Source organism: Galleria mellonella, unplaced genomic scaffold (genome assembly GCF_026898425.1).
Source record: "Galleria mellonella isolate WM207_F2 unplaced genomic scaffold, CSIRO_AGI_GalMel_v1 utg93, whole genome shotgun sequence".
In the NCBI taxonomy this organism is placed as follows: Eukaryota; Metazoa; Arthropoda; class Insecta; order Lepidoptera; family Pyralidae; genus Galleria; species Galleria mellonella.
Genome location: NW_026442176.1, coordinates 5,024,999 through 5,049,161, shown reverse-complemented (window position 1 = coordinate 5,049,161; position 24,163 = coordinate 5,024,999). Strand labels below are relative to the sequence as shown.

General features: G+C 35.0%; 1 protein-coding gene across 2 annotated transcripts; it reads right to left on the bottom strand.

Moving 5' to 3' along the window:
* Positions 1 to 2,379: 2,379 nt before the first annotated feature.
* LOC113513445 (TBC1 domain family member 20) lies at positions 2,380 to 24,058 on the bottom strand. 2 transcript variants are annotated; one of them, XM_052902553.1, is made up of 9 exons: positions 23,827 to 24,058; positions 23,540 to 23,668; positions 19,901 to 20,007; positions 19,225 to 19,362; positions 17,071 to 17,273; positions 16,150 to 16,366; positions 15,638 to 15,747; positions 13,611 to 13,826; positions 2,380 to 2,459 (listed from the first exon to the last, which is right to left on the bottom strand). In XM_052902553.1, the coding sequence occupies exons 1-9, from the start codon at positions 23,975 to 23,977 to the stop codon at positions 2,429 to 2,431; spliced, it is 1,302 nt and encodes a 433-aa protein (XP_052758513.1). In that variant the 5' UTR covers positions 23,978 to 24,058; the 3' UTR covers positions 2,380 to 2,428. The 2 variants fall into 2 exon arrangements, with proteins under 2 accessions (XP_052758513.1, XP_052758512.1); XM_052902552.1 differs by lacking the exon at positions 2,380 to 2,459 and adding an exon at positions 3,445 to 6,654.
* Between the last annotated feature and the right edge of the window lie 105 nt (positions 24,059 to 24,163).

Sequence of the window (24,163 nt, the reverse complement as noted above, 5' to 3'; positions counted from 1 at the left end):
TATAAGTTGAAATAGATTTATTATTTTCTGATTTTTATACTTATTGATTAAGTACATGTAAAGTTTTTTCGAATATCTATAGCATTTACTACTTATAAATCTTCCTTACTGTTTAACACGTTGAGCCCGGCGCCGAATTTGCTATCCTTCCCCTTCTGCCGGCAGCTGGCGAGAGATACAATGTTGTATGCTATCGCCAAGAGATTACCTTGGTACTAATGAGTTAAGGAATTCTTTGTCGCACTATTTTGGACGTTTTTTAGGTGTATGTGTAATGTATGTGTGATTCTATTCCATATTTTCGTATGATGTATAGTAAAACCACGTACGTACTCCAGAGACCGACGCTGGCCATACGGAAAGTTCGCTGCCGGTGCCCAGGGACCGGCGCCGGGCACAACGTGTTAAGTTATATCCTTGGCCATGATTTTGTAATTCCTTTACGCTATCTCAAAAAAGGAATAAAAATATATATTATAAGGTAACAAATATTAGCTAGTTTGTTTTTATAGGGCAGAGAGGTCATAACAAATGGAGGGTTGGTATAACAGTGAAATTATTATTCTAAGGAACTATAGAATTAAATTTGTCGAAATTAAATTTATTTAGATTTATAGTAATCTTTCGTATATTATAGACAGCTTTAAGGATCAGAGGGCCTACCATGACATAATTTTTCAGAAATTTCAGTAGCGTACGACTGTTTAAAAGTAACACACACACACACAAGCACACTGTTTAAAAGTAATAAAATATTATTATCAGAATTGATCACGAATGAAATGTTAAGCTTTATTTACTAGGCAGATTTCGGTATTAACGAAAACACGAAAATTAAGCCTGAAAATTTGAAATTTCAAAACATGGTAGATCTTCATACTACTTACTTAGTAGAGTACTTCATAATCGACTCTTTGGAATCAACTTCCAGCAGCAGTATTTCCGAACCGATACGACAACATAACCTTCGAGAAAAGAGCATATTCCTTTTTAAAAGGCCGGCAGCACACCTGCAATGCCGTAGGTGTTGTGGGTGATCATGGGCGGCGGTAGTCACTTACCATCAGGTGAGCCGCATGCTAGTTTGCCCACTGTGTTGTAAAAAAAAAACAATGGTTCATTTGAACATATTTAGAATAGAATAAAATATTATATAATATAGAATATTCTATCCTATTCTTGAACATATTTCATAAATGTCTTCAGAAATATTTTAATCTGTGCTCATTACTTATTATTATATTGTAATAGGTTAATACTCTATGTAAGGTTAAATTTAAATAAACTATAGCATGACAACTGCATTAGATCTTATATTGTTAAGAGAATACTTAAGCCAGCAATTAAATGCCAATGAGCTTCGTAGTGTAGCTTATAAGAAGCTTAAAAGCTCTCTAAGATTGTATTAAATTAATTATTTTTATTTAGAAAGTATAATTTTTATATATTTACATATTTTAACTGTGTCCACAGTGGTGAAATGTAACAAAACAAATAATAAAAATATGTTTTAGCCAATAATGTAAAGGGTGTATTTTTAATTGTTTTGGTTACTTGTTTCTGTTAAGTTTCGGCCACGCGAATACGGCTTTATGCTTCAGCCGCTAAGTTTAGTTAGTAAGGATTAGTTCAGATTGACCGAAAAAATTATCAGTTGTAATGCACAGTGAAGGTCATTTGTTGTACTTACCAATTTGAACCTAATTTTCAAGTAATTCCAAAGTCAATTTTCAATTAACATTAGTCAGTCTGCATTGATCCTTGTTAGATATCTCGTAAGTAGATTATATGTTGCGTGATATTGAACACTTATAAATACATAGTTACCTTCTGTGTTAATAAACTTAGCAAATTCTATCATAAACTAAGAAAAATAATAAAAGCCAAGCTTTTATGGCTGTGATATATACGAGTACTTCTCTCTATCTCTCGTTCTATTTTCAAATTGATCGGATTTTCGATATTTGAAATTTATAATTATTATTTAACATATTGTTTTAATCGTTCGCATTTATTTTCGTATATGAACTGCTGGGAATTTATGTTATTAATTTCGGTTCAGAAATTTGAAAATATCAATATTGTTATGTGTTAATGTAAACCTACTAAGTTTCCTATAATAGATAAAACTGTTAATAAATTAATCCGATAGATGGCGGTAGACTTGCAGTCTACCATATTGGAATAATATACTCTGAGAAATGGCGGGAAAATAGAATGTTACGTTTACCACAACGGTAACAGTTAATAACTGTCTCTGACTTCCCTATTTCGGTTTGCAGTCGAGTGCATATTTTGTTTATAATGCACAGGCTATATACAATTAGCAATGCCACCACGTTACTTGATGTAATAAAAATAGCCGAAAATAAAAGTGTATTAAAAATTAATTCTCGTTTTATTGCCAACCCAATATAGCCCTTATTACTTATACCTCCAGAGTCGAGTGCTTGCTGTCCCTGAAATAAACAAATGAATAGTGCGTACTTAGATTACATATATAGATACATCGAATCTCAAAAACGGGTCAACTTTTTGTCAGCTACTTGTCAAATTAGCTTTTTTGTGTTCTATATACTTATCTTGACGTATCTATATTTAATTATTTAATAAATAGAGTTTTTACGCATTAAAAAGGATTTATAAGAAAGACGTTATGAAGGAATCACTCATAACTATTTATCACGCAAAATTGTATGAAAAAGTTGACCCGCTTTTCTCGAAGCATTTATATATTATATAGCAGAGACACTATCTATATAATTTAAGGGTGCGTAGTATGTAGCTCAAATATCAAATTTTGAAAAGTGAAATTAAGAGGGCGCAAACCATAGTAACTTTTTAATATATACTTATTACTACTTAATACTCATACATGCGTATGAAGCAAGAAGCAGAGATCGTGATTCTGTGTACCTATTTTTCTAGGTACAAAAAATTTGAAATGAGCATAGATTAAGTATAGTTTCTATTTGTAGGAGCGAGAGAACACTTCCAAAGATATTGGACTATATTTATTTATCTACAGAGCACATAGACTAAGGATTGCGAGCCATTTATCTGAGGGGCATATAAATTAAGAATATAGTACCTGGTCATCCTCTTTCTACGATCAAATCTGTTCATTTTGACTATCAAAATGTGTGCACCCTCTTAGAGCAATATTACACTATCAAATATGAATTATTTCGTCAATTAGGTATAATATCGAAATTACCTCAGTTTGGTCATGCATTTTTAATATGAGTAAAATATTTGAAAATAAACAATGTATAATTTAGGAAATATATAGCAATAAGAACATGTATATATGATATACATATGTATGTTCCTATTTATTTGATAGTGTAATTGATACAAAATAAAAAAAACTACATATATATACATACATAGTTTCTACATGTGAAAAAAAAAATTAAAAATCCATTACAATAAAACACACTGTAGTATTAAACATTATTATTATTATTGAGTCGTTTCAATTCACACGTTCGTTTTTTGCCAACTCTATGGTATGGTTTGTCTATGCATTAAGCCTAGTTAACCATGTTTAACATCCATATAAAAAGACGTATAAACATGCAAAGACATTAAATAAATAGTGTTTATCCGTAGCCCAGTACATAAAGCACTTATTACTAATTCTATCTAAATGTTTAAAATTTAATCTCAACACTAATAGAAACACAAGACCAACGCTCGACAATGTTACGTCCAATACGATTATACGACCGACCTTTCGTTTAGACTTTACTTAGTTTAAATAATTAACTATAACGTTGTAATAATACAATTCGTTCATAGTTGGATACCTTTGACTTTTTAAACCGGAATCAACGAATAAGTTTAGATAGATACACTTTATTGTTTCCTCCATAATATTACAATAGTAAACTTATTAATACAAACAATTACAAGAAAATATTACATTGCGAAAAGAATGGGCGTCCTTATCGCTAAGAGCGATCTCTTCCAGGCAACCTTTGGATGGAGAAGAGTAATTTTAAGTTTTAATAAGTTTTTATTTCTTTTTTCGTGTCGATTATGTAATATCTAACCAGTATTTCAGAAGTCTGAATGTAATATTACCTCGTTCTATCGTTTGATTCTATATTCTGTACGCATAGATATTGGAATAATTTTACATTCACATTTCAAGATACCATATTTGTCCTATATCCACAGGTCTATTTGACTGCATTCTTTAATGGGATATATGTAGCTTAGATAGAGGACTAATAGAGAACAATTAGTAACTTACCTATTATGAGTTTAAAAAAAAAACTTGCAGTCTTACGTTTCTAATTATTAATCTGACAACTTGAGACAAGCGTATAATCGTATCAGAATAACAGATCACCTAAATAAATTACTACATATACAAAGTTTCGTCGTTCGACACGTAAAAATCAACACACAAAAGATCTTACAATCACAATATTTTACTTTCATTATATGAAATAAAATTTTTAAATAAACGATAAACTGAACACAAATCAGTAACACATATGAATTACTCTTATATTTAGGTACAATTTGGTTTGTGATTTTACAATTTGTTCACTATTAGTGACGACTATGTGGCCGATTCTGAGGTGTCGCTTCTCTTAACTCGACCTAATATTTTAACTTGATAATTTCACTAAATTACTATTCTATGGACCATGGTAAACTAAAATTACAATAATTTTGAATTAAATGTATTAGAAAATTAGTTTCTATTGGTCCTTATAATAATGATATCGCTGTGTTATCAAATTGATACATAGAGTAGAAGAATGTGGTAAGAAATATGCATAAATATGGATGGTTATAAGTCTAGAGGAAGACTCAAAAAGAGATAAGATGTATTGTGTGAAAGACGACACGATCAGAAAGAGAGTAATTAGTGAAATAACTACAAGTAGAGATGAATGGAAGAAGAAAAATATACGCTGACCCTAAACAGATATGGGAATAGGGCAGGAAGAAGACGGTTTAGAGTGACACCTAAGAATCGACCCCAATATCTATGATACTATTTACATAAAAAAAAAAAAACATTTTAACATTATAAATGCTTAACTTCTTCTGTTGTAACATTCAGACAATGCGATTATTATGGTTCAAACGAAATTTTCAAAACAGAAATTTTAATAGAGATTCAAATTTGGAATCTTTGGACTATAAACAAGAATGATAATTTATGAAATCAAAAAAAGGTTGGTTGGTTTCATATCGAGTATTTAAAACATCGCATCGTCTGAATATCCTATAACTGCTTAAATACCGTTTCATGTGTTTATGATTCACTATACATCTACACGAGGAATGAATCGCATAAACCTACATATATATAGTAACAAAATTAATATCACAATTGATCGAAACAATAAGGGCCTCCACACAACACCGCGGCGACCGCTACAATAGACGATCACGGCGGTGCCGTGTGAAGGAGCCCTATCGCAATGTACAAACGAGACAAAGTCTACACTGACCCTATACATATGCCAACACGAACAAACAAACTTAATAACAAAAGGAATTATTGATTTTGTCAAATTATATACGCCTCGAACGTTATCATTGTTAAATAGTATTATTGAGCAATTAAAACTTTTAAGTATCCGATGCTATTTAATCCCGAACCGATAAGATAGGCTAATACAAGATTTCTATTGTTTCTATTGAAACAAAAGTAATCATAATAAAAATTTACCTACATTACTAAATGTCTTTCAGATCTCTTTTTTGTCTATATTCAAATAATAATGTCGCAAACAACTTCCAAACAGTAAGTTGTAACTTTGATTTTATCCCGGAAAAAATATTCAAATGTGTTTATGAATCGCACATATTTCATGTGATTTACATATATCATTCATAATCACAGGCACACACTATATTGCACGCAGGGGGGAGAGGGATTGTTAGTGATGCGGTTTAATTGACCCATTGCTAACAATATACTCTGTCAGGTCGACCTCCACGCGGTTCCCCTTGGAAACCATCGTGGTTAATCATAGCGGAATTCGTCACGATGCGCTAACTGACCTGCTTTCATCGCCACCTGTCATCCCTCACTGGTGCTTCGCCAGCGTATACCGATAGCGTGGGCGGGGTTGTCATTCCATTTTCACTCATTAAAAAATATATATTGCAGGTATAATTTGCTAATGTTGCCTGAAACGATGCCACCTAGACAAGTACAAAACGAATCTATCGACACATTCATTTCGGTTAGCGCTCGCAATAGAAAGAGCAAGACACTGGATATCGCTATCTCGTTCTATCTCATTGAGTCACTAGCGATAACGATTCTAATGACAAATTAATTTGCTACTTTTGTCTAGGGGCAAGTAGTGCAGATTCCAGCTTACAGCTTTTGTCGTCAATTGTGTTTACGACGGTTCACAAGCGGATTTCTGCAGCGGGCGAACCGCTCGTGTAGCTCGAGCTTTACGAATTATAATGGCGGACCAAATTGTTTTTACATCAAACGATAGATGGCGTTAATATCGAAATAATCGTGATAATAATTATAAAGTCCCACAAATCACTAAATAGATCACCAATGATGATCAGTAGATGTTATGTCGCAGCTAGAGGATAGAGCACGTCGCGCGACTTTCTGAGGCAAGCTTCGACCGTGTTGTGAGGCGTCTCCAGTACCTACGTTAGATTTGAAGTTTTACTACCCTCCAAAATGTTTTTAGCAAAGAAATTTTAACTGTACCTTGACCGCAAGCAATACGCATCTCTAGTAGTCGTGAAATGGGTAGGACGGGAGGACACGACAAATTCAGTATACATACATAAGATTTTTTATTAATTATTATATAAGTACCACAAAGATTTGTAGATGAATTTATAGGCTGTATTAATAGAACATTACACATGTATAAAAAAGATTCTGATCTTTTTATGCAACTTAGTATGGCAAACAAGCTGACAACCCACTTGATGGTAAGTGGTAACGGTCGCCTATAGACATGAGCAGGACCATGGACATAACAAAGTATACTGTTGCGCCCACGATACTCCTCACACGTTGTCATTATTCCTGAGAACTAAGGCGTTATACTTCTGTACCCCGTAAGTTAATTACCATATCCCATCCTTCGAATCGCAGCTTAGTTCCTTCACGTGCGAAACACGAATGCGATAGTGGTACCCAAATCAGGATGACTTGTACAAAGTCTTCCTCTGGTATTTCAAGTTTAAAAAACGTTTCTGTGATAATTAAAAAAAAAGACTACAGTCTTTGCACTTAATTTCAGTTTTAATCTGAGCGTGGACAAACACTCGTGGATTGTTGTTATAAATTTTTATATAAACTAATTTTTTAATAGACAAAAACTGGGGGGAAAGGGATTGTTAGTAATGGAGACTGAGAATCCTATTGCTGGCAATATTGCCAGTATATACCCATCCAGGTCGACATCCTCGCGGTTCCCCCTGGAAACTATCATGGTTAATTCCTGATGAATTCATCATGATGGGCTAACTGGCCTGTTTTCATTCTCATCTATCACCCTTCACTGGTGCTCCGCCAGCGTATCCTGTTAGCGCAGGCGGGGTTACCATAGCATTTTCACCCATCAAAAAAAAATAGACAGAAACTCAGCATCATCTCAGCGACATTTAGTCCCAAAGAGGCGGAATTTATATTATGGGTATTACAAAAAATAACTTTATTTTACAGTGACCGTTTATAAGACGGGCTGTATACTTGTTTGCCACCTTCGTGCTATAAAAAAAAATGTTTTAATTATCAAAATAATGTATTATTAGTATAAACATAATACTTAATATATCGGTCTGATCTTTCTTTTCCCGCGCAAAATCCTGTCATTGCTAATGGCGTGGTACGATGCATGCGGTCTGCCTACTAAGAGTATAGTCATTTAGCTTTTTAGCAGTAATGATGGTGCTGCCCATGTAATGGTGAATGGTAGCTCTATGTCCCAATAAACCACTAATGTCATAAAATGGGCATGAATTGTGAAGTATTCCTCACCGTCCCACTCACACCGATTAGTAAGAAATTACGCGAACAGGTTATTTTTAACGTAAGTGAAATTTTAAAACACAAAATACCCGTGTTAATTAAATTAATAAATGTAATTCGAGGCATGTATAATTGAATATTATATGAATATTAATAACACTTCAATAATTGCAATAAAAGTGCATTCATATGTCAGAGGTCTTAGTCTCTCTCACAGAGAAGTCTATGTCACAGAGAATTTAAAATATTTTTTGACAGATTAATTTAAAAGTTGACGAGTGTTTATACATTCTTTTGCTTGCCGAAGTGTGATAATTACCTGTCAATTTTTGAAATACATTTGAACATTTTTCAATGATTTCAATGTTTGCGATTGATTATTTGAAAAGTGTTCTAAAATTTCAATCATAGAATTCTTTGAAAATGAACGAATCCACTACTAAAAATTTTGCACCAACTTCAGATTTTTTCAAAAACATTTTGGAAACTCTACCCAAGTTTTTAGTGACAGCTTTTAAAGTATATTATTGTACAGTTAACTTAAAATTTTATTTCGCTAGTAGAACAATTTTTAAATTATTTATTTAACTCTTTACTGCACCAAAAACAGAAATATACAATAAAATGACAGAAAATTCAAGTGGAATACAGTAGCATAAAGTACAGGTTTTGAGCTGTATATATTTTAGGGCAGGGTAATCTCTTACAGACAACCTTTGATTAAATAAGTAGGTGGGTGGCTAAAATGTGAATTAATAATTTTTACGTGCATAAAATACTAAAACTTATATTGAAATGAAATGAAATTTATTTTGCTAGAAAAGGTGTTGCGTTTGTGAAGTTTATAAGATGTCCATTATGTTTCGCCACATCAAATGGCATGCAAATATTAATTGTTGAATTTATCTACAGATAGGCCATTTTATACAAAAATAATAAATAATCAATCAGTAAAATCGATAAAAACCCAATTGTTTTTGGACATTTGACAGATAATTACGTCGTTGCAACACTTGCTTATCAACGCTCTCAACTAGGACGAGGTACTAAATTATATTAACATTAAATATACTGTTTAAAGTATTAGATAACAGTATTTACTCAATACACTAGTAGCATCGTCGAAGTCTTTGTAATATCTATTTGCCAGCCAACTGGCAAAGCCAAGTGGCAAAGGTGTGTTATGATTCATTATAAATAATTAAATAATAATTATCAAGTGATTTACCCTCTTATTCATAAAAACGTAAAATCTCCCATAAATCTAGCTATTCAACTGTTTTGTCTCTTTCTATTGTGTTATATTCTCAATTTGAAAAAAGGGACAAAACAGTGTAAAGATAGATTTGTAAGTTTTAGTTTTTATAAATAAGGAGGATGCTGTATTGTAATTAATTATGTTGACTTTATGCTTTATTGCACTAGTAAAATAATTAAGATTTTGTTGTCCAAAAAAAAAAAGAATACTGAACTGATTTTGATAAATTTTTTATGAGACCAATCGAAATCGATTTCCAACTAATGGAGTTATAAGGAAACAACATTAAAAAAAATATACTGAATTCTTTCTTTTTGAAGTCAATTAAAAAAAAAGATACAGCGATTAGTAGATCTACATACCAGAGGGAGACTTTGTACAAAAGTCGATTGCTTGGCTACCTCTGTCTCATTCGTGTTTCAACCGTGAAGCAGTTGTGTTTGCATGGCTGTGTTTCGGTTTGAAGGGTGGAATATGGCGTGAATTTACAGGGTACAGAGGAATAACACCTGAGTCCTCAGGATTGGCAACGCATGGGGGGTATTATGGGCGAAACAGTATACTCTGTTATGTCCAGGTACTGCTCATGTTTATAGGCGACGGTTACCACTTTCCATCAGGTGGACCATCAGCTTGTTTGCCATTCTAAGTTGTATAAAAAAAATAGTTTACTCAAATTTTAAATTCGGAGATGCCCAATTAATTTCTAAATTAATAACGTGCGTAGCAACAAACAGTGCACTGGCCGCGCAATGCTGCTCGCGGCACTGCCGTGAACTGTGCTCATGAATAAGGGCTCCTATTGAGTTCGAAACTAGTCGACCTCGAATTTAAAACGTGAGTAAAGCCATAATTAATTACAATACTGTGTTATGTATAGTTTATAAATATATAACAATATGTACAACACGAGTAATCCTCGAGTTATATTGGTGACGTGAGAGACCTAACAATCTAAAATCTGCTCAAACAATTATAGTCCTTAACTACTGTCACTTAAGTGCTAATTTCAAACGATCATATCGAGAAATTTGTTAAGTTCTTTGCTGTTATATCCCATTGTTTAATTAGAAAAAACCATGCAAGACAACCGTTTGGGACCGAGGTGATCATGCAGTGAAGATTAGCTTGATTCTGTTCATTTGAAATTAACTGTAGGAGCTCATTTACGCAAAACACCACACGACTATTTACTATTTTATGTAAACAACCTTGTATTTTTATGTAATAACTAACTTAACGGTTTACGTGTAATTTGGTTGAGTAGTTTCGACTAGTTTCGAGATTATTCGTGACCCTTAATATTAAGCAGCTGTAATGCGAGCGCGAGCCTGAGGGCCTACCATGAAATGTTTTCCGAAATTTCGGAGCCAAACGAAACACAAATTTGATGTTAAAATTATATAATACATGCCCCATTTGGAAATATTAAAAATGTTAAAATATTGTTCCTTTGGATTTTTATGATAGGATGTATGACGAACGAAATGTTAAACTACATTTATTGGTCCGATTTTGGTATAAACAAAAACACGAAATTGAGTCCGAAATTTCGGAATTTCATTTCATGGTAGACCCGCTGATTGCACTGAGCGTGAGCTGTAGACATTCGCGGCATTGTCACAGATACGAAATTGGCATTCGGAAATCTTTGGATATGAAGGAATAGACTTTAAAATCTTCTCTTCGTCTGCCTTAATCAGCCTCGCGCTCGGGTCACAGCCGCTCAAGATGAAGGGTCCCGAATGGTCTTGAAACTAGTCGAGCTTTACGACTAAATTGCACGTAAGTTAAACCGGTAGTTATTACATTAAAATATAATGTGTACTGAGGAAACTTTTAATAATAAAACAATCTTGTATTAAAAACATGGATTTGATCGTTTGAATAACCAAGAACTATGGCGACAAAGTTCCTAAAATAACATCGTTTCTCGCATTGCACTGATACCTTAGATTTTTTATATCAGACACAAATACTTTAGTACATTCTAAAGGCGTTTCCACAACGACACAACCTTTGCAAACTAAATCAGTTGGCCACGCTTCAAATTTGTCACTGTGGATGCGCCATAACACTTGTGGTGTTAACAAAACTACAGGCTGAATTCGAAAGGATTAGCTTACTTTTTCCTCTGTTAAAAGAGTATCAGTAAATTTGAAGAAATAAATGTCTTAAAACGTAGAAAAATTTAAAGCTTCTTATACTAACGTGACTGTTGTACACGCCGTGTTAGTATGGGACGCGAAAGCTATCTACAAAGTGTTTAACCATTTCTCGATTTAAGTTTTTTTTTTTTGGAAAAAAATCACTTTTTTGTTCGAACATAAGTTAGAAAGAATGCTAATAATTTCGACCTCATCCTGTAAACATGAATTCTTTTAGAACCCTTCACATACCATTACATTATACGTAAGGCATTTTTATGTCGTTAGAGAATAGACATAGAGAATGGACTGAGCGCGAGAGCTGTGCGTGAGAGAGACAAAACGATCGCTACAGTTCTCTCTAGAAATCTGTTTGGTCCATATCATAGGCAGAAGCGGATTTGATTATAAACCATTGTACTGTTTACGTTAATTTTATGATAGTATTGTTCAGTCCATTTTCTACATGTGTAATTGTATGTAAATTTAAAAAATTAATTGGCTCATATATTATTATGTATATAAAAGATACAGTCTTCATAGTTCGTATATAATGTACAAGTCCTCGATACCAGAGGGAGACTTTGTGCAAAAGTCGATTGCTTGGGTACCTCTGTCCCATTCGTGTTTCAACCGTGAAGCAGTTGTGTTTGCATGGCTGTGTTTCGGTTTGAAGGGTGGGATATGGCGTGAATTTACTGGGTACAGAGGAATAACACCTGAGTCCTCAGGAATGGCAGCGCATGGGGGTATCATGGGCGAAACAGTGCACTGTTATGTCCATGGTACTGCTCATGTCTATAGGCGACGGTTACCACTTTCCATCAGGTGGGCCGTCGGCTTGTTTGCCATTCTAAGTTGTATAAAAAAAAAAAACCAACGTATTGCTGGAATCCGAGATGCCTAGTCCAACATAGAATTATTTATATCATAAATCCGTGTATTATTTTTTAATTTTAAAACATAATAATATATGAGAATTATATATTAAACTTAAAGTAATCGTTGATATCTAATTACATAGCTATCAATACTAAAATACACCGAGGTTGACCAGTACAGTACATGTGGCCACCCAAAAATGTCCTTTAACAGCAACAGAATAAAATCGAATATAATTTTAACTCCTACCAAATCAGTTTGCCTTTCAACTTTTGGTGTTAGTACAGCATCGAGGTGGACTCAACCTACGTCACCCAAGCACCATGTTCCAATGAAACTAAATCTATCTTTTACGTATCAACATTAATATCTGGAGAACGACAGCTATATTGAAATAAAAAAAAAAGTTTAATACTTTATTTATTTTTATAGCAAATTACAAATTTCAGTTGTCATATTTGAATATATTAATGCAGATACAAGTAAAGATCGGTAGAACCACTAAACACCAATTTCTTTATTGATTCAATAAAAAAAAAGAAAAACTAAGAGTTTAAACGCTTCAACAGTTCCATGGTGTTTTTCTAATAGTTACAATTTGCAATAGCGGCTTTATGAGGTAATTATAGGAAACTTTACATTTATGGTTTGGCAATGAAATAACATTTTACATTATATGAATTTTAAATGTTATTTTTGACGTATAAAAGCCGCTATAAAAATAATTAGATATATTTCATTTAATATATAACATATTCTATCTATATATTGTTTACATATAAATTAAAATTAGAAACGAAATATTGGTGATTATGGTCTTATCTATTATGTAATACCAACAATGTGAAGTGATTATTTCCACATACGTAACAATTGAAGTAAGCTTAGAAAAGCGGGTACAGCACACGCAATAGAAACTGCTCGAAACATGATCCTGGGTCGTCGGCTACGACACGCCGGCCCGGAAAACATAATGCGACTACAGATTACCATCGGGTGAGTACCTACAGCCGGAGCTCGATCTAAATGGTGGGCCAGTCGGTTTGAAAGAAAAATAAAACTAAATATTACTCATTTGAGCGGCTACTCGCTTGAAAAGTGTCGAATTTTTTTTTATTAATACAGAAATATTGTTTCTATATATCCGTATAAATAAATATAATCATAGCGCACAAATAATATGCAAAATTAAACTGTCCCGGCTCCTTTATCACGCGTAGATCGAGCTCCGCCCGGGGGAGTCGCGGAGGCTGGCCGTAAAGTGTGCGACGGCACAGTCGGGCGCGACACCTAGAAGCGGAAGAGGACAAACTGATAGGCGTGGCGCTACCTGTTGAAGAGCAGGTCGGGGCGGTAGTAGACGTAGACGCCGAGCAGCACGGTGGCGGCGGCGAGCAGTGCGCCGCGTGGTAGGCGGCCGCCGCAGCGCCGCTGCAGGCGCCGCAGCTGCAGCCGCGCGCGCGCCCACAGCGGCGCCGGTGCACGCGCACGCGCCGCCGCCCGTCGCCGCGCGCGCTCCTCCTCCTCCAGCCGCCGCGCCTCCTCCCTGCACGCGGGACACACACTGATTACTACCCCCTGCACGCGGGCACACACACTGATTACTACCCCCTGCACGCGGGCACACACACTGATTACTACCCCCTGCACGCGGGCACACACACTGATTACTACCCCCTGCACGCGGGCACACACACTGATTACTACCCCCTGCACGCGGGCACACACACTGATTACTACCCCCTGCACGCGGGCACACACACTGATTACTACCCCCTGCACGCGGGCACACACACACACTGATTACTACCCCCTGCACGCGGGCACACACACTGATTACTACCCCCTGCACGCGGGCACACACACTGATTAATACCCCCTGCACATAGGAGGAAGGGATTGTTAGTAATGCGGACTACCAGTCCCATTGCTAGCAATATTCCCTATCAAGTCGCCCTCCACGTGGTTCCCCCTGGAAACCATCGTGCTGAATTCGAGATGTATTCATCACGATGGGCTAACTGGCCTGTTTTTTCATTCTCACCTATCGTCCCTCACTGGTGCCCTGCCAGCGTATACCGTTAGCATATGCGGGATTCCCATTCCATTATCATCTAATAAAAAAAAACCTCGTGTGCAATTTTTTTTAAAACTGCATTATGAATTAAAATAATAGGGGGGAAAAGGATTGTTAGCAATGGAGTTTGACAGCCCCATTGCTAGCAATATACCTTATTAGGTCGACCTCCACGTGGTTCCCCCTGGAAACCATCGTGAACAATTCTTGTTGAATTCGTCACGATGGGCTAACTGACCTACTTCATCCTCACCTATCATCCTTCACTGGTGCCTCGCCGGTGTATACCGGTAGCGCGGGTGGGGTTACCATTCCATTATCATCCATTTAAAAAAAAATAAAATAATAATTCAAAAAATGAACCACAACCACATGAAAATCAGGTCTATTAAACATTTGACATCTATAAATAAAAGAGTTCACCCTATACAATACTGTAAGAGACAACAGAAGAAAAACTTGACGTAAAATCCTATATTAAACCACTTTGCCAGTTAATTATAGAGAAATTTATGTCTCTAATGAAGGGATATGCTTTAAAACCCTACTGAAGATTTTGATTACACCTTGTAAATTAACTACATAATTACTATATCTAAAAATATCTATACTAATATATTAACCATGTGATCCCAGCATAGAATTGGTCACCACTTCCTTTCCCATAAGTATTGTAAGAGGCAACTAAGAGAATTCAATTATCAAGAAATAGACAACTGCATCGATCTTAAAAACCTAACTGCAGCTGCCAGGTGGGAAAGGGATTATTAGTAATGGAGACTGAGAATCCCATTGCTAGCAATATACCCAGCCAGATCGACCACCTCGCGGTTCCCCCTGGAAACTATCATGGTTAATTCCTGATGAATTCATCATGATGGGCTAACTGGCCTGTTTTCATTCTCATCTATCATCCTTCACTGGTGCTCCGCCAGCGTATCCCGTTAGCGCAGGCGGGCTTACCATACCATTTTCACCCATCAAAAAACTGCAGTTGCCAACGCTATTACTGGCAAGACCTGCCAAGAGGGAGGCCTATAATCTACAATAAGCAGTTAACGACTGAAGTGACAATTACTAATATAATAAATTAGAATGTTTATTTATTTAAACGCCTTAATTTCTGCGAGTAATAACTGCGAGTTGGATTTGAAAACTCTTTGTATTTAATAGATCATTTCTTTAAAAAAAACTTTCTTATTTTATTCAATATCACAATACGACTACGGGCGAGATCGCAGGATACAGCTAGTTAAAATATAACAGTGCAAGTGACTCACTCTCTCCTTTCCAAAGCGATCACCTCAGGCTCGAGATCAACGGGATCGTTTTCGTCGTACAGTCTTTTGGCAGTCACCAAGATGTCTTCAAATGGTAAGTCATCCGGTAACTAAATTAAAAATAAAAGATATATAAATAAGCTAGAAAGTGGAATGTCGTAAAACATTGTAATTTAATATTACTATTGTAATATGTAAAAAAGTTTAAGATTGTACAGTGAAAATTTATTGATCGTGTTGGAGTTTTAATACTGGCTGTTGACACTGAGGTTTTTTAGAACAATGTATTATTTTTAAGTTTGTTCTATGTCTGATTTTTATAAGACATGTCTAGTTTTTTTTTACTAAACTTATTATTTTATATCACAAATACATATATGTTTTATTATTGCATCCTGCTATTTACAACAGATAGTATTAAAAGAGATGTGCATAATAGATAGAGTGAGGTATCTAGGAGAGTATATAGAAGTAAGGAGACAGGTTACAGGAGGAGAGACAGAGAGAGTTACCCTGGAGAGCATGCAGTGCAGCACGGCCATGTCGCAGTCGGCGGCCAGCACGGCGGCGGCGCGGTGCAGCACGAGCGCGGCGGTGACGTAGACGGGCAGCAGCGGCGGCGCGCACAGGAAGTAGTCGTACAGGCGCACCACGTCCGCGTAGCGCGGCAGGCTGTGCCCGAACCACGTCAGGTACCACGGCAGCGCGAACATCGTGCCCACGCCCGCCCTGCATCGCCGCACCGCCACACGTCAAACAAATGGATTACAATGGACACTGCGTTGTCAATATGAATCTCAATACATTACATCATACTTTTTTCTTTCATTCCCATCATTTCAGCCATTATCCGTCCACTGCTGGACATAAGCCTCCACCATAAACTGCCGTAAAGAACGGTCCTGAGCCACCTGCATCCACTGACTCTCTGCAACGCATTTCAGATCATTATATATTATATACATTTAGTGGGGGGGGGAGGGGGTCGTCCTACGCTGCGTTTATCCGTACGTGGTCGCCACTCAAGAACCTTTCTTTCCCATCGGTAGTCGGTTCTTCAAGCTACGTGAACAGTCCATTGCCACTTTAACTTGCTTATCTATCGGGTATGTATTTTTGGTCGCCGATCATCCGCAACGGAAAGCTAGGTAGATTAGCTAGCGTAGGTTACGCTACGTAGAAGAATGCTTATTACGTAGACGTAATGTCGCGAAAAGCTAGTGCTTGGCTCGCAACCAGTGCGGCGCACGTAGAATGCGTCGTTGCCGATCTTCCATCGACGGAAGATCGACAATCGCCGCATTGCATGTTATCGTATATGACGCACCATATTAGGCGGACGGTACGCGTTGACTGCTCACGTTGTTATTCATGCTACAAATGATCAGCAATCGAAGATACGCTGAATATGGCTACTAGGCTAAGGCAGTTACTTGTCAAGGAAGTGCGCGAGGTCGGGATGAGCTCGCGCGATTACTGGCAGCATGTAGTTGAGCAGGTGCTGCGTGGGCTGCATGGTGAGCTGCATGAAGGGCGCGAGCGGCGCCGCCGGCCCGTACGACAGCCGGCACAGCAGTGGGAACGACGCGCGTTCCCCGCACACCAGCAGCAGCGTGATGGCTACGTCGTGGTAACCCTGACACGTGAAGTGTTTATATTACTATATTAATATCTAGGGGGGGAAGGGATTGTTAGTAATGGGGCCTGACAACCCCCTTTCTAGCAATATACCCTATCAGGTCGACCTCCACGTGGTTCCCCCTGGAAACCATCGTGGTTAATTCCTGCGGACTTGTCACGATGGGCTAACTGACCTGCTTTCATCCTCATCTATCATCCGTCACTGGTGCCCCGCCAGTGTATACCGATAGCGTAGGCGGGATCACTATTTCATTTTCACCTATTAAAAAAAAACAAGGGTATCTGTCGCGAAGCAGTTATAGTTTAAGAGCTACACGTATTAAAATTTAAATTCGAACATAATTTACTAAAAAATAAATCTAAAAATAAAAAATAACGCTAAAAGAACTAATCAATAATAGATATATTTCTCAATAAATAATATATTTAAATTCAATACATTTTATTCAAATAGACTTGTTTAGAAGCACTTTTAAATCGTCATGTTTTATTTTATATCGGCCGTTAACTGTCCACTGCCGGACATAGGCCTTCCCCATAAGAGGGGTTTTGCTAGTAGTTACTACCATTTTTTTTTATACAACTTAGAATGGCAAACAAGCTGACGGCCCACCTGATGGAAAGTGGTAACCGTCATATAAATGAACAGTACCATGGACATAACAGAGTATACTGTTTCGCCCATGATACCTCCCATGCGTTGCTATTCCTGAGGACTCAGGTGTTATTCCTCTATACTCTTTAAATTCACGCCATATACCACCTTTCAAACCGAAACACAGCCATGCAAACACAACTGCTTCACGGTATAAACACGAATGGGACAGAGTGTCCAAGCAAACGACTTTTGTACAAAGTCTCCTTCTGGAAGAAGTTCCTTTTAGAAATCGCTGTCAGATACTTAAAAATAGGTTACGATAATTGAAATCTGTCAATGAATTATAAATTCCAATATTACTTGATAAGAACACAATACAACTTCAATTAAGATAACGGACCGTTATTTGTTTGTATTTCCCAATAGATAATCGCATAACATACATATTAAAAATTGATTTTTAATTAATTCACATATTAAATATATTATAAATCAAATAAAAATATATATATTGAACATCTTACATACATTTGAACAAATAAATATTGCATTCTTCACACTAAAGACCTGTGAAAATTTAAATTAATTCAAATTTTCACAGGTCTTAGAGTGAAGGTTGCATACAGAATTACAGAAAGTGGAGCACCTTTATTCTAGATGGATTTGGATATTAATTAGGCAATGGTACACTGTCTGCTCGTTTGCCTCCCTAGCAATAATAAAAAATATTGAGAAAAGATGTGGGAAAGCAGAGTATCTTCTGGTCAGATGACTGATCATCATCATTTCACTGGTGCTCCACCAGCATATAACAATAGTGCGGGTGAAGTTACCATTTCAATATTCAACTCATTAAAAAATATAACCTGTGACAATGATTTTGTAGTTTTCGGTTTGAAGGGTGGGATATAGCAGTGAATTTACAGGGTACAGAGGCATAACACCCGAGTCCTCAGGAATGGCAACGCATGGGGGGTATCATGGGCGAAACAGTATATCTGTATCTCTGTTATGTCCATGGTACTGCTCATATCTATAGGCGATAGTTACCACTATCCATTAGGTGGGCAGTCAGCTTGTTTGCTATTCTAAGTTGCATAAAAAAAAATCAATTAGAATAATGTATATATTGTATTAATATAATATATGGCTGACTGATAGAGAATAAGTATACTATGTTCGCTATTTATACCAAATTTTATTAGTCATTAAAGTTTAAATAAATTAATATTTTATCTATGTCCCATATTTATTTAATTCCATTCAGCCATTTACATTGAGGGACAATTATCTATAACTACGAACTAACATATTATTAATAAGGTTATAACTTCATATTTTTATTTACCTGATAATATTTTAAATGCGGGTACTTTATAATGACTCGGAGAATTAGCACCGTGAGCTGGTCCTGCAACGCCACACGCTGCTCGTATGGAATGCCCGGCGGAAACCTCTTCAGGGAACGATTTACATCTAGCACCACCTGAAAAATAGACATTGTATTGAAAAACAATTTAAAAGACAAACTTTAAATTGGAAAGTAACCTTCGCCCATAGACTTAAACAACACCTTAGTACTACTCATGCATTGCTATCCTTGAAGATTAAAATATGGCTTTATACACTGTAAATCCAATGGCATATCCCAACCTTTGCTGTATGGTCCCGAGAATGAGCTATCCCTTCTGTCCTTATGGGTGTTGTAAGAGGCCACTAAGGGAACCTTATGGTTAAGGGATGGGCAGTAGTGTGCTATTTAAAACATCACCAAAAGCTAACCGCAGTTATCAATTTGGCTGCCAAGGGTAGTAAAACCCTCCTTATGAGGGAGGCCTATGTTCAGCAGTGAACAGTTAATGGCTGATATGATAATCCCAACCTTCAGACTGACTTAACCACAGCTGTACAAGTAGAGCTGCTTACCTGCAGAAACATAAGTTGGACAGTGGTACTCAAGAAGATGACTTGTATAAAGTCTCATTTCATAAGACTAGAAATGTTTTACTGATTAAAACAATTACCTGATTATACTCCTGATGTGCGGAGAGGTCGTCCAGAGACGGAGGGTCTGTCATCTCATCTTGAGTGACTCCCACCAATAGCGGCCATATCACTTTTCTATATTCATCTGTACACATTGAATAGTTTTAATGTAACACAAATATGTGCATAATAAATATCAGATTTAATATCAGGGCTTCACAACTTTTCTGTTGTTCAGTTTTTCCAGATTATATATAATACTTTAATAGTCCTCTTTTATTTTATTATTAGAAAAAAAAAACACATTATTTTCAATTCAATTCAATTCAATTCAATTTATTGCATTCTACAATATTATTATGAAAGATGTTAATAATGGATAAAGTACATTGTAGACCCTGTCGGGCGCAGCAATTAGAAACGAGGAGGGCGACGATCCTTAAATTGTCATATAGATTTAAATAATTCAATTTCAATTTCATCAATTTAATTAAATTCGAATTAAATTCCAAATTAATTTAATTATTTTATTATTTTAACGATTTTTTTATTTCCATATGTTTTATTTTATTTTAATGCAATTTAATGTAGTTGTTCATATTTTTATATCTTTTTAGTATCATTATCAATTTTAGTATTATTAATTAATAATTAATTATATATAAATTATATTTATATATTATGCGTTATTTTTTTATTAAAAATTTTTATCATTTAAATATTCATCTATATCGTAATAACATTTTTTAGCTAATAGTTGTTTTAATTGTGATATGAATACTTTATTGTTCTGTTCATTTCGTAATGTTTCCGGTAGATGATTATAAATGTTTACAGACATTACATAAGGGCTTGACAAATGGAGTTTAAGTTGAGAGGAAGGCAGTTGGAGTTTATTTCTCTGTCTAAGACAATATTTGGAAGGAAGGAAGGTCACGTTTCTTGTAGAAAACTTGATATTTCCTTACAAATTTGCTAATATCCAAAATATATATGCATATATATTTTGTATTTTTGGAAATAAGGTACAGCTATCTGTTGATTTGATGTTAATTAAAATTCGTATTAATTTTTTTGGATAATGATATCAGTGCTATTTCCCCACAGAAGGATACCGTAGCTCAGCCATGCATATGCGTATGCATAGTATGTAACTATATATATATATATATATATATATTATATTATTGTATTAAATTTAATTTTCCTTGTGTAAGCCAGGTTTCTGTGATACACATAGCTTGATAATTTGGATTTTGTTCTAAAAATGCTTCTAGTATATGGATTTTGTTAAATAAACTTTGGAAATTTTGATATAATATTTTAAACTGTGGTTATTTGATTTAGAAAGGAATTATTGTTGTATTGTAAATTTCTATTGCCTTGTAAAGTTTTTCCAGTTTCATGACTCTTATTCAGCTTTAAAGTTTTATAGACACTGTCTTCGCTATATATATATACCAGCATTTCCTCGCGCATTTGTTTCCTTCTTTCTTGGGCTGTTCTATCTAAAAATTCAGAAACTGAAAGCCGGTTCCGCTGTTATTATTTACAATGTATCTAACCATTTTTTTGCTTAGAAGCTCAATTACTATCAGTCGGTTATTATAGTTATTTTTACCAAGCCTATATGTTTCCTCAATGTATCCTGTTAAATTTATATTTAAGATATTTTGAAATAGCTCAATCAATCTAGAATGTAACTCGAATTCAGATTCATTTCGGTATTCTTGTAAACCATATAATACTATTTTTTTACTATAATCATTTGTATTTTTGAATTTTGTCTCTAATTCTCTTATTCCCTTTTTTATTTCTTCATTTTCTTCTTGTAACTTTTCTATATTAGTTTTAAGCAATTCTATGTCCTTTTTCCTTAGTTCATTTTGTTTATTTAGTACTGTTATATTTTGTCGAAATTCATCTCTTATTTCTTGAATAGCTTTATTTATTTCTAACTGGATTGTAGACTGTATTTCAGTAACTAAATTTTTATTGTTTTCTATAAGGGTTTTTGTTATCATATCATTAAATTTTTTTAAGGTTATTTCCGCTGATACATGTGAGCATTCGTGTATAGTATCGCCTTGTATATCGTCTATAGAAACATCACTTTCATCGCATACATATTTTATTGATTGAAGTTATACTTTTTTTCCTTTGTGTAATGTTAGTTGGTTGTAATTCGTCTTCGGGCTTTATTGGAGTGTTTGTATTGTCTCCTTTAGGGAACTTGCATCTACAACTTTGGCATTTCCATTTATTTTTGTGTTCAGTTGACATCGTATTATAATATCGTTTGTCTGAAACATTTGCACATTGCAAATCGTAATTCTCGCTACATATCGAGCATTTGAGATGTTCTCTTGTAGGAATATTCTGTTTGCATCCAGCGCATTTCAAGGCCATCCTGTTAGTTGTTAATATAACTTCGGAGTAGTACGATTATTTATTTATTTGAAGTCTCTATTTATGTCTTTATGAACATCTGTGACACAAAAAGATGTAAAAAGTTACATGTATCGGAGCGCGCACTAAAAGCCTTTGAGGTTGATATAAGAGCTTTAGCTTTAACGCTGGGCCAGCTTAGTAACAAAGATTACGCGCAAAATTAAGTTTCACTTACTTGATTGAATAAACGGTAATCTTATTTGGGTCCAAAGGTCAATTATTTGTTTTTTGATTAATGTGAGGGTATTCGTATTTAAACGGTTTTTTTTTTTTTCAGATATTATAATTTTCCACTATTTCACTGATTAATCACTTATGATGTTTAAATACGAAGTTTCGTATATCACTTTTAGCTGTATAATGCTCACTTAGTTGTTTTCAATAATATTTTTATGATGATTCTATAGGGCAATTTAAAATTTCTTGATTTATTTTTTCTTGATTGAATTCTATGTAATGAAGTTATTGTATACGTTTTTATTTATATGTAATATACTTTTCTATTTTTATTTAATAAAATGTACGGAGCTAATGTTTACCGTGACGCGCCCTCTAGCGGATCTAGCGGATTTTAATGATTTCTATATTAAAAAAAAAAAAAAACAAAATTCAAACAAATTTAAACTGTGTTTATATTATTTAGACCATATATATATATAATAGAGAATTAATGAGAAACTTAAGGTTGCATGCTCTGTATCAATTGGTTGATTTTAGGTTCAGTTTTATATTAGTTCGGCCTATGAAACATTTAATACTACACAGTTTTCTTTATGATTGCAGTTATTATTGGCAAATTTAAATCTATTTTTCAGGGGCAGCCTGGCCCCATAAAAAGGTAATGGAGATGGAAATAAAGGAATATGTATGGCTTTAAGTAGCTTCACTCACATCTGAGTTGGACACCAGACAATTCTAGGATGAGCATAAATATGCCTATTACAGTTGCTGTTCTTTTTCAGAGCAAAATATATTTATATCTCTATCTTGTTTCTGCCTACTATGCGAGACAATGTATGTATATACTAAATTGACAAATCAACAGAAAATATTTTACAATAATCATTAAATATTTTTTTATTTCTGGATCTTTGTGAAACTAACTGCATAGAACATACTTCTACGTACTAATCATTAGATTATTGCGAAAAATCCGTAGCTGACGCAAGTAGGAGTAATAATTATTTTATGATGTAAACAAAGTGTAATTAATTTTGACAGTTTACCAGATATGAGGCCTCCTTTGCTCTGTGCAAAACTCTTCCACTGTTCCAAATTGACGTTGTCCGGACTGCTGAGGCATTTTTCAATCTCTTTTCGCTTTTTTGTGATTTCAGGGTCTTCGAAGTCCGACTCTGCAATACAATGAAGTTTGATAGATTGATACCACTTTCCATCACTTTCACTTCCATGTTGTAGTTCACCACGATATAGTCCATGATATACAAAACTAAATAGTTTTTATTATAAATAAAAAACTCTAATAAATAACTATAATTACTGTTTACAATACCTTGATCGAAATTCAATTCAGAAGGCGTAGATATGTCATCAATATTTTTAGTATGATTCAAGTCGAAGGCCTGTTTTTCAGACAGTGGCGAACAATCCCCATTTGAGATAGACTTATCACCAATATCGGTGTCTGTATTGAAAGACTCCATCGCCGAAATTATAAAAATTAATCGAGTGAAAACATTACATTACAAATCCTTTGGTCGAGACGAAATGACACAAGATGACAAAATTTGACATAACAGACAATTACCCACATACATATATACAAATACAGATTACCTTATAGATCCAGAGAGGTTAACTAACCTATGTCGAAAAGAATGACAATTCTA

Coding starts and splice junctions, on each gene's coding strand:
- LOC113513445 (XM_052902552.1), bottom strand. CDS start 23,977: ATGGAGTCTTTCAATACAGACACCGATATTGGTGATAAGTCTATCTCA. Junction 16,367..17,070: donor CTCGCGCACTTCCTTGACAA/GTAACTGCCTTA, acceptor GCGGCGATGCAG/GGCGGGCGTGGGCACGATGT. Junction 15,748..16,149: donor TGCACTGCATGCTCTCCAGG/GTAACTCTCTCT, acceptor TTTTTAATTTAG/TTACCGGATGACTTACCATT.